An 11,354-nucleotide genomic window follows, 5' to 3' on the forward strand; every position below is an offset into this window, starting at 1 on the left:
TCTCAGAAAGCTCCTCGGAATTCTAGAAGGCTCTAAAAGAGATTGGATAAATAAGAATGTGGCGATGAAAAAGCTGATAAACGACACACTTTAATTTCTGGTCATAACAACACTCAAGTGTCCTAGGCTTAACCATGAGTTCCATACATGCAACCAAAGCAAAGAGGGTACGCAAGCGAGACACTCTCCATCAAACAAAAATCACTCAAACATGAATGACCTCCATCAAACAAAAATATTCAAAGATAGACAATCTCCATCAAGCAAAAAAAAAAAAAAAAAAAAACTTAAACGGATGATCTGCATCAAATAAAAATTACTCAAAGACGAACAACCTTGATTAGGCAAAAATACTATGTGTCAAACAATATCTGTCAAACAAAAAGTGAACATGGCCCACGTTTCCCTATCTCAAAACCCGTTATTTGAATTTTATTTTCGCTAACAAGTTTGGTATTTGGAGATTCTCCCCAACATACTCCTTGAATCTCCCTTAGACTTCTATGGAATGAATAACCAGGAAAACAAAGATGGATAAATGACCCACTTTCCTCACTTGTGGTAAATAAAAACAAGTCTAGGAAATCCATATCCTAAACAAGAGGCTCAGAGCATATAAACGGAACAAAGACGACACACAATGGAGATTAACCCCAACCAGGCTAAAAGCTTGGAAATTAGTAACTTGACCTGGAGCACCAACTGCAAGGTTGCCCTCAAGGACCACTCAAGTACCTCAACTTTCTATCTTCACTAGAACAGACCGCCCTTGAGCCCTTGGTAGGGCACACTAGATCGTCATTATCACTAAGTTAGGGACAACCTTGAGCTTCACTTGAGCATCTCTAGCCCTCGTGTACAAGAAAGTTGAACCACCTTCAATCCAAGTACTAGCACCCCTCCCCACCCGCGGCGACATGATAGGCAATCGAGTCTAGCACACTCTCATGTAACTAGGGTCGGCACTCGCGCCACCAACTATCAAGGTTAGTGCAAGCACATGCGACCGGGGTTAACATTCACATAAGAAAGTTGGGCTGCCCTAGAGTTCCCCCCCCCCCCCCCCCCCCCCCCCCCCCCCCCGGGGCAAATAGGTGAGCAAAGTTAATGCCCACACTCAACATGGTTGAAAGTACACTGCATAGTTGGAAATGGCGTGGATGGCCTCCTCTTTGACCTCCATTATGTTAGTCAATATACAAGAATATTAAATTTGGTTTTTCTCAATCTGACCCTCGAAACTAATTTTTTCTTGATACACAATCTAATGCCTGATCATAATCTTCACATGAATGCGTGAATTCCATATAATGTACTGACGTTAATTATCGTCGTGAGGCAAAAATTAACTTAATTTGGATGGTAGGGCGAAGTCTTGTGGCGGTAGCCTCTATTCAATACCGTGTGGCAATTGAACTTCTTGTTCCAGGTCTTGTGGCAATGATACTTTTTCTAATACTTTAGAGCTACAATTCATATCTCGAGAACAAGTGGATCAGAACCTTGACTACAGCAGTGGAAAATGCATGGTGAGACCGGAAAGCCGCCTCCTGATCCGTACATGCACTCGTGATTTGTGGAGCTTCATTGTGTTTTGCAAAACAGTTGAGGATTCGTTAGATTTTTCTGTCACATCGAATTTGGAGAGAGAGAGAGAAAATGGTTTGGGTAGATTAATTAAATTTGTTGGATTCCTAAATTATTTATATCTCTCTCTGAATTTTAAGGTTTGAAGAGAGCTCTAAAATATATACGTATATTATATATATATATATATATATGTATGAAAAATGCTAGTTCTCCCGTTGGAATTATTTATTTTTTTAAATAATATTTTTACTTAATGATTAATAAAGTGTCTTTTAATGATATTTGAAAATGTTAAAAAAATACAGGTGAAAAAAAACAAAACAAAAGTAATGTAAAATGCATTAGCAGAGCCCCCAACGGAAACTCCGAGAAGTGGCCGTAGAGCCACCCTCTCTCTCTCTCTATATATATATATATGTATATGTATATATATAAGGGTTTTGGGAGTCTAGAGACCCAATTGATAATATTGATAGATTGATTCGCCGAACAGTCCGCATGCAGGTGCCTAGCAGAACCGGAAAGGTCGATGACATTATTGAACCGAGAGAGAGAGACACTCCAATGAATGGCTGTCAATTGCACGTGTATTGATCTTGACTTTGCGCCATTTCTTACTATTTTCACTATTCGAAGTTTAGATATATATATGAAAGGTCGATGACATTATTGAACCGAGAGAGAGAGACACTCCAATGAATGGCTGTCAATTGCACGTGTATTGATCTTGACTTTGCGCCATTTCTTACTATTTTCACTATTCGAAGTTTAGATATATATATATATATATATTATTAATGAGTAAAAGGTTTAAAATTTGGAACATCCCAAGACCCAAAAAATGAAAAGATACACGTACTTATCTATATATATCTATATGCCCTTTCCACCCAAACCTCTATCCACAACCAGAAAGGAATTATATGCTCTTGCAATATCACCCAACCTTTAATATGATTTGTATCACGGCCAGCATCTTTGCCAGCTTGCTTCCCTTTCTCTTCTTTCTCTTATGGAAGATCAGGAGAGCCCAACAATCTGCACCTCAAAGTACACTTCCACCAGAAGCTGGTGGTGCATGGCCTATAATCGGCCACCTCCACCTATTAGCAAGGTCAAAACCTGCCCATATAACCTTGGGTAATATGGCAGACAAGTATGGACCAGTCTTCACCATCAGGTTTGGCGTGCATAAAACTATAGTGGTCAGCAATTCAGAGATAGCCAAAGAGTGTTTTACTACCAAAGACAAAACCTTTGCCAGCCGTCCAAAAGCTGTGGTATCAGAACTCATGGGCTATAACTACGCAGTATTCGGTTTGAGCCCTTATGGTCCTTATTGGCGCCAAGTTCGAAGAATAACCATACTCGAATTCCTTTCAGATCAACGCCTTGAGATGTTCAAACACATAGGAGACTCAGAAGTAAACGCATCTATAAAAGAAACATATCAACTCTTGCTCAATAACAACAAGCTCATGTTGGTGGAAATGAGGAGATGGTTCGGCAACATTACGCTAAACACTGTATTCAGGATGGTTGTAGGGAAGCGACTTGCTTCGGCTGCCACCGAGGATGAGGATGAAGGAAATGATCTCCAATGTCGGAAGGCATTGACAGATTTCCTCATGTTCGCCGGAAAGTTTGTGGTCTCGGATGCACTTCCATATGTAAGGTGGTTGGACTTGGCTGGGGATGAGAGAGCCATGAAGAAATCCTCAAGAGAAGTGGATCGTGTGCTTCAAGGTTTGCTAGAAGAACATAAACAAAGAAAGCTCTCGAGTGAGGTGAAGAATGGACACCAAGATTTTATGGATGTGATGCTATCCTTTGTCACAGATAACAAAGAGATTTCCAATTTTGATGCCGATACAATCACCAAAGCTACTTGCCTGGTACGATCATTAATTATATTTTCGTTAACAAAAATAATTATCCACTAGTGTCTAGTATCATAAGCATTGGCAACATCATATATAGAAAAAGGACCCCATGAGACGAATATAACAACATGATTAGTAATTGCTTTAACATTAATTGAAAGTGTGATTTCTTATATGACCTTGGTGTTTCAGCGCAATGCTAGTTTTCTATATTAGAAGTAGCAATTAGTTACAATTCAAGTTTCACGTGAACTATTTTGAAACCCTAGTCTATGATATCAAGCTACGTATATGTAGAAATGTAATTCCTAATACTCGATACTCGCCCAGTAGACTATGACCTTTGTGGGATATTCTAATTTATCTCTAACTTTGCCACTTTTGCAGAACCTTATCTTAGCGGGCACAGATACAACAGCAGTGACCTTGACATGGGCTCTCTCTCTACTTCTCAACAACCGAGAGGCTCTTGAGAAAGTCCAACAAGAACTAGACCTCCAGGTTGGCAAGGAAAGGCAAGTGAAGGATTCAGACATGAAAAACCTAGTATATCTTCAATCTGTCATCAAAGAAACAATGCGTTTATACCCTGCAGCCCCACTTACTTTACCTCACGAGTCCACCGAAGACTGTACTTTGGCTGGTTACCATGTCCCGGCAGGCACACGCCTTCTTGTTAATCTAGCAAAGATCCATCGAGACCCACTTGTGTGGCCGGATCCAACCAAATTTCGTCCAGAAAGATTCCTTACTACCCACAAAGATATCAACGTTAGGGGTCAGAATTTTGAATTGATACCATTTGGCAGTGGTAGAAGAGTTTGCCCCGGAATCTCGCTTGGGTTAAAACTTACTCAACTGACGCTTGCTACCTTCCTCCATGCTTTTGACATTTCAACCCCATCAGCTGAACCAATAGATATGGTTGAGAAAGACATTGGAGTTACCTCCATGAAAGCAACACCACTCGAAGTCCATCTCACTCCACGCCTTCTTGCTCAATTATATCATGTGTAATTTTGAGTACTAGATATTAAATAACTTATGTGTGAACAACTCGGATACATATTGCTTAACTAGGTGTGTGTTCTTCTGATGCTTATCTTATGCAGGCAATATGTGTATCTAATAAAAAAAACAAGAAGGAAGAATAATTACGTTCACTTTTTATATAATATTGTATGTGTTCTCATGTTAAGATTATTGTCCAAATTTAAATCTCGTATTTGCTTAGACAAATTATAATAAGGTTATTGGATAATCATTCAGATCATTGCATCGTTGACCGGGGATCATAGTTTCATATGTTTCCTTGAGGAATGGATCTTATGCAAAAACAAAAGAATACACTGTATAGGCCTGTACGGAAATAAAATTTTATAGTCAGCCATACAATATCATGGATTTTCTTTTATGTTGGGGAAAATTATATGTCTACTCCGGCTATAAGAAAAAAAGCATTTGTGACAGATTATTTTCAACAATAATGACTATTTGCGATGAAAATAGACTATTTTTTATATGAAATTGTCATTTTCGCAAGAAATAACTCACCACAAATAAGCAATTTTCTTGTAGTGTATATCCTCTTCAACTAATATCTCTTCCTAGAATCGCTAAAACAAGTATATATAAATAATGTGTATTTGCCACAAATACCCATTTTTCATCATAAATAAGCCATTTCCACAAAATTGCGTGCCACATTTGATGCAATTTTAACAACCAAAATAATGTTTTTGGCGGATTAAACAATTGTGGCAAATGATGACTATTGGCAGCTGTAGCTTGTCGTTGCAAATAGTCAAAAAGAAAATTCTCAAGTGAGAATAAAAAGCTTTAGGAAATTAAGCAAAAATTTATTAGCCGCAGTTCATAGGGAGACCAAGGACTTTTCTATAGCTAGAAGGTGGGCATTCAAAGATTATCGTCACGAGGCCTCTAGAACTATATTAAAAACTCATAGTTTTATCAAATTCATTGAATTTTTAGAGCTCCAAGCCAAATTCTATTTTGGCATTACCTCAAAAATGACTAAGAACAAAAATGAAATTGCTCGGGATGTACATTATATTGTAATTTTATTTATTTTTTTAACCATTTAAGGTGAGAACAAGACTTGGCCTAGCTAGGAAGGCATAGCAGGGGCCTCAATCATGCAAAAAGCTTTTAAGTTGTGATTTTGATAGTAATAAACTTTTATATTTTTAGTATTTTTAATAAAAAATGATTTTATCTATTATATGTAATCTTTGTATCTACTAATAAAAATATTCACGTTGTTCTGGGTAGCTAGCTATGCAGTATGTAATTCATATACTACTTAAAACCTTTTAATATCATTTACTGTTATACATTATATAGAAAACTCAAAGCTTAGTTTATCATTCACATATAATTATCTCTTTTTTAATAATTCATATATAACTCGTTTCTAAGTTTAGCCTTTCTTTTAATTAATTGTAATATATGACATTTTCAAACTTATTCAACCCAGTAATTTGAATTTTTCGACCCTCCATGCATGCCAACTTCTATTTGGCATTACCTCAAAATGACGAGATAACAAACAACCGGTAAAGTACCATACTCCCATTTGCTTGATCAATTTTAACAGCTGATGACACATAAAGTACCTTCAATTGTTAAGGTATTCAAATATTAATTCTTTAAAAATACTCTAGCTATAAAGGGATTTTAAAAAATAATCTTATAAATTGATGCGGTTTGATGTGCTTCATCAAATTGTAGAATTACTTTTATCGTAAAATAGATCTAACAGATCAAATAAAGCCACGTCAATTTGTAAAATTACTTTTGTATAATTATTTTTTATGGATGTAGCACTCCTCTTGGTTGTGACATCTTTCTTGTTCACTAGATTTTCATTGGTATCACTACAAGAAATTTGACTTTTAGGGACGAATTAAATTTCATCCCTAAAAGTCATTTTTGGAGAAAAACGTTACGTCTCCAGAAATGCTTGAGTTACTAAATTCGTTTGAACGGAGAAATATCCATTCGAACAAGATATTTTGTGACGAACAAAATCGTTTCAAAAAAGGAAAACCGTTCGCACAGAACAAAATAGATTCGAACATGGAATTAATATCTGTTTGAACAGTATATAATCTGTTCGAATAATAATATTGGCGGGAAATTAATTTATTTTTTCCGGAGAAAGTTAATAACTATTCGAACTTAAATTTCTTTGTATTAGTATGGATTTGTGCATATATTTTTTCTATTAAAGTACCAAATATTTTTTCATTAATTTGTTATCATTTTCAAAATATAAAAATGTGAATATAGTATATATTATGATTTGTGGTGAGTTAAAATATTTATAAATTCATAACTTAATTTTAGGTAATTAACTTCAAAACTTTATAGTCATTTCTTTTATGTTAAATTTATATAAATATAACTTTGAAGATAGTATCATTTTTTATATTATTATGAACAACAAGTAAAATGAAAAAAAAAATAAACAAAGTAGCAAACACAAAAAATAAAAATCATACATTAATTACATCTCAAATATATAAGGTTTAATACAACATAAAAAAATAAAATAATAACTAAAACAATCATAGGGTCCTTAGTAGATCAACATCCTCTTGCAACATTTTAATAGATCCTTCCAGATCCCTAAGCTTCTCTATGATAGGCTCAACGAACTCTACAAATAGAATTCGTACCTGATCCAAAGTAGTCGCATGAGGCTGTCTCTCAACAACGGCAGTACTACTAGAAGCTGGATATGTGGGAGGATCACTTGGCTGTTCTGGTGCAGTCTTCCGCAAGTGCTCCTTGCTCTTGCTGAATGTGATCTTGTTAAGGGGCCCCATCTGTGGTGACCTCCACTCAGTCACAGGCATTGTAACCCCTAATTGGAGTAGGAGGTTAGTATTAGTAGTGCAAATGGTAGGCTACCTCTACTGGAAAAGTGTGACTTCAATCGAATGCGGAGGAAGAAATACAATGCCAAATCAATAGGGTCCTCCTATGCTATCCGCAGCAAAAATTTGGCTAAATCAATCTCGAAATCAGTGTTTTGTTTTCTCGGATCGATGTTATAGCCAACAATCAAATTAAGCATTCTGAAAAATGCTATACAATCGGCTTGTCAGATCACCTTTCTCCCATCATATGGAGGAGCCGATGGGTCTCTCACTAGCTGACGCACTTGATCGTCTGTCAGACCATCATCAGGTAGATCTTTATCCTCACTACCATCCAAACTAGCATCCGAATCTACATTTGGGGCTAGTGTGCAGGATGCGGTAGGTGTGTCGGAATCAGATGGTGCAGCCGCTGGTCCCCATGTAGCCGATGCGGGATATGTGTCGGTCACGCGCAAGATGTCAAAGAACTCAGCAATAATACGGGGAGAGAAATTAATACTCATTCTCCAGACCAATAAGATATAGAACAGAATATCAGCACTAAGTTATCTCATAGCATGGTAGAAATCACTGACCATCTCTGGATATGCAGTTTCTCACTGTTCACAGATCAGTATCCATCTCTGCTAGGTGAAGATGGACTGTATGCTCTGTCTCTTCCATGAAAGATCGGAGAAGTCAGACAAAATAACTAGATGCTCAACAAGTATAGGCCTCGTCTCCCGAGTATAAGCTGCTCCACTACTTTGGCTGCGCTAATCTCTCGCACGTTTTCTTTCACTGGATGCCATTGATATACTGTTTAACCATAAGAAAAGTATGAATATAATTAACCATAATATTTAAATTATATTATTGAAGAATTATACTATATTGAATTGAATTGAAATAATTTGTTTGAACGGAACATATTCTTTTTGAACTAGTAAAATCTTTTCGAATGAACTGTTCTACTCATTCGAACAGGCAATCTTTGTTCATTCAAACGAATTTATTTTGTTTGAACAAAAATAATGTTGTCAGGCAACTGAGCATTTGAACGGACTAGAGTTAGTTCGAACAGGAAGAAGCCGAACTTAAAAACCCAATCGAGATGTTATCCTTTGTTTTTGTGATAACCGGGCTTTAGGCCCAGCCCCTTTGAGGTCAGGACGAAGCCCAGCCCATGAGCTCAAGTGGAAGGACGGACGGCGTCGTTTAGGTGAGTTTCCTCTGCTGCACTGTTTTTCTTCCTCACGTTTTCCCCCTCTACACCTTATTTTTCTGCACATCACACTAACCGTGCGCACCAACCCCCTCTCCATAATCCTAGCAGTTGATCTTCATCTCTTACTACACTCAAGAATCGGTTTGGCTCACTTCGGCAGACACTACAACCGGATCCTCTCATCCAATTTTTTTTTTCTTCTTCTCATCTTCTCCATACCTTCACCGTCCGCTCGACTCAAGGGTTCCGAATTTCAAACTGTTTTTCCACTGCAATTTCATTCAGTTTTTGAACAAAACTTGGTAATTTCTTCTTCTATTATGGCTTTTCTTTTTCCTTTATGATTCGTCTTCCTCCTTTCCTCTGTTCTGCCGATTCTTAGTCATGCGGGTCTCTCTCCATTTTCGGTTTCTGCCATGTTTTGATCACACGCACACACTCTACTTTGCGTGATGTTACGCACACACACACACTGCTTGGCTTGCGGAGCCGCACATCAGAAGGGTAGTCTTGCTCTTCTCCCACCATTCATTTCCAGTCTCACTTTTATTTATTTATTTATTTTGTGTGGGTATTTCATATGTGGATTGTGGTGAGGTGATGGAATTATTGAAGTTGAGGAGTATGATTTTGGATGGATTTGTGAGACTGTTTCGGACTATTAATTAAGACTATTTGGTGTAAATTTATGGGTATTTTGAGCTAGTTGTATTGAACTTTTATGCAAGGCTTAAATTGTTGAATGAATTAATTATTGATGCGGACACTGAAGTTGTTTATTCCAAGGTTGGAAATGAAGTTTGAGTTGGGTTATGTTTTAATTATTGAAGTTGCGGTTGTTGGTTTTGGAAATAATTATGATTGGTTTGGTGGTATAGAAGGGACTGTTTTGGGTTTTAATGCGAAGGGGTGAAGAGAGTTGTTCGGGTTTAATTATTAGGGTAGTTATTGAGTTGTGAAGGGACTGTTTTGATTTATTACTCAATAAATAGCAGTCTACTAGATTGATTATTAATTGTTGGATATATATTCTTTTGGTTAGGTGGCGTTACTATTAGAGTTCCGGCTCAAGGTGTTGATAATACGAAGAAGTCAGGTAAGCGGGGTTCATATACTAGTTTTGCATAAAATAAATAAAATGAGGTTGACTTTGAGAATAAATGTGTTTATTTTTTGTTGAAAGAGATGATCTGAAAACAACCTCAGATGTTTATTCTGCATATGCATAAATTTTACATAAGAGAAAATGTTTTTCTGTCATGACTGGTGTAGACATGAGCTAGTTTTGTGTACTTTATTTCTGAACTATGTAATAGAGTGAATAAGAAATTCTAAAAGTTTTGTTATGAACAAATGAGGATACTTGTTTATATTTATCTCGAACATGTGAAATGATCTGAAGCTTTTAGTGATTTGTTTTGATATGATGTGTCATTTGAAAATCTTGGCATGGAGTTCTGACTTGGTATATGTGTGTAACCGGATTTTCGATGAAATCCGTTCTGTTTCTGTTAAGGCCCAGCCACGGGTATAATAGTGGTTTATAACCCTACCACGGGGGTGAAACATGGTATACGGCCCAGCCACGGGTATAATGGTGGTTTATAACCCTACCACGGGGGTGAAACATGGGAAATGGCCCAGCCATGGGTATAATGGTGGTTTATAACCCTACCACGGGGGTTAAACATGGTATTGTTCCGAAGTGATGCTAAGAGATGATTTAATTATAATATTTCAGTTTGGTAATGCCAACGGATGTTCTTTTTTCGGAATGAGTTTATTTTTCTGAAAATTTCACTCTAAAGTTTTTGTACAAGTTTTGTTTGTTTTTTTTGCATTCTGGAAGTAAATGTTTTGTTCGGCTTATTAAATGTTATAAATGCTCATGTTTACATGCTAGTATATGCTCTCTGCTTGCTGAGTTGTTGATAACTCACCCCCTTATCTCCATAATATTTCAGATGACATTGAAGGTTCAGCTGAAGATCAGTATTAGAGTTTATGGAGAAGATTAGCATTGATTTGTTGTTGGGTATCTCATGATATTAGTGTTGGTGTTGGGTATTAATTATCTTTCTTAAGTTTACTTCAATGGATTTAGACGATTTGTGGAGACTATGTTAATGTTTTATTATTTCTAATTGTTATTTGAGACATGAAGAAGAGTTGATTTTATTTTGGGTTGTTGGACTGAATATTGGATAAATGAGATTATTTGATTTATTTAATTGAAGTATTTACGTTCGACTTGAGGTTTGAAAGATGGATATGTTCTTGAATTTGGAAGTACTCAAGCCTTGTTAGAGCGGATTATCAGGTTTTATGAGTTAACTCTCCGGACCCTCGGGGTCGGGGTGTTACAGTTGGTATCAGAGTCAGGTTTGAATTCTGCATACTGTAGACCTTGGAGGTTTAGATATCTATGGGTTCATAAGATGTGGGAATTTCAAAATAGGAATCGGAGGATTATAAGGATAGTCATGGGGGTATTTAAGTATGAGTTTCAAGGACATTAAGACTGTTCTTGATGGGATTTGAGGTTTAGATTTGGCTGATGATAGTAGTTGAGTTTGGGAACCTTGAGCATTCTAGTGATATATGTGTGTAATAAGTGATGCCAGATTGGCATAGTTATCTGATATATATATATATGTGTATATGTGTTTATATACATATTTTATTTACCCTCTTATATATTTCTATTCATTTGGTATTTTCGTTTTCTTTTATTTTAGAACGTTTCACCGAGTTTAGACTTTCAGG

At 36.6% G+C, this 11,354-nt stretch overlaps 1 protein-coding gene across 1 annotated transcript; it reads left to right on the forward strand.

Moving 5' to 3' along the window:
• Window positions 1-2,425: 2,425 nt before the first annotated feature.
• Window positions 2,426-4,671, forward strand: LOC121242767 (cytochrome P450 CYP82D47-like). Its single transcript, XM_041140719.1, has 2 exons — window positions 2,426-3,485; window positions 3,861-4,671. Exons 1-2 carry the CDS (start codon window positions 2,514-2,516, stop codon window positions 4,488-4,490), a joined length of 1,602 nt encoding a protein of 533 aa, XP_040996653.1. The 5' UTR covers window positions 2,426-2,513; the 3' UTR covers window positions 4,491-4,671.
• Window positions 4,672-11,354: the final 6,683 nt, after the last annotated feature.

The sequence above is a fragment of the Juglans microcarpa x Juglans regia genome, chromosome 8D (assembly GCF_004785595.1).
Source record: "Juglans microcarpa x Juglans regia isolate MS1-56 chromosome 8D, Jm3101_v1.0, whole genome shotgun sequence".
Lineage (NCBI taxonomy): Eukaryota > Viridiplantae > Streptophyta > Magnoliopsida > Fagales > Juglandaceae > Juglans > Juglans microcarpa x Juglans regia.

What these genes read in the sequence shown, in the direction of transcription:
- LOC121242767 (XM_041140719.1), top strand. Translation starts at nt 2,514, where the DNA reads ATGCTCTTGCAATATCACCCAACCTTTAATATGATTTGTATCACGGCC. An exon ending in TCACCAAAGCTACTTGCCTG is followed by an intron (nt 3,486 to 3,860) that starts GTACGATCATTA and finishes CCACTTTTGCAG; the next exon opens with AACCTTATCTTAGCGGGCAC.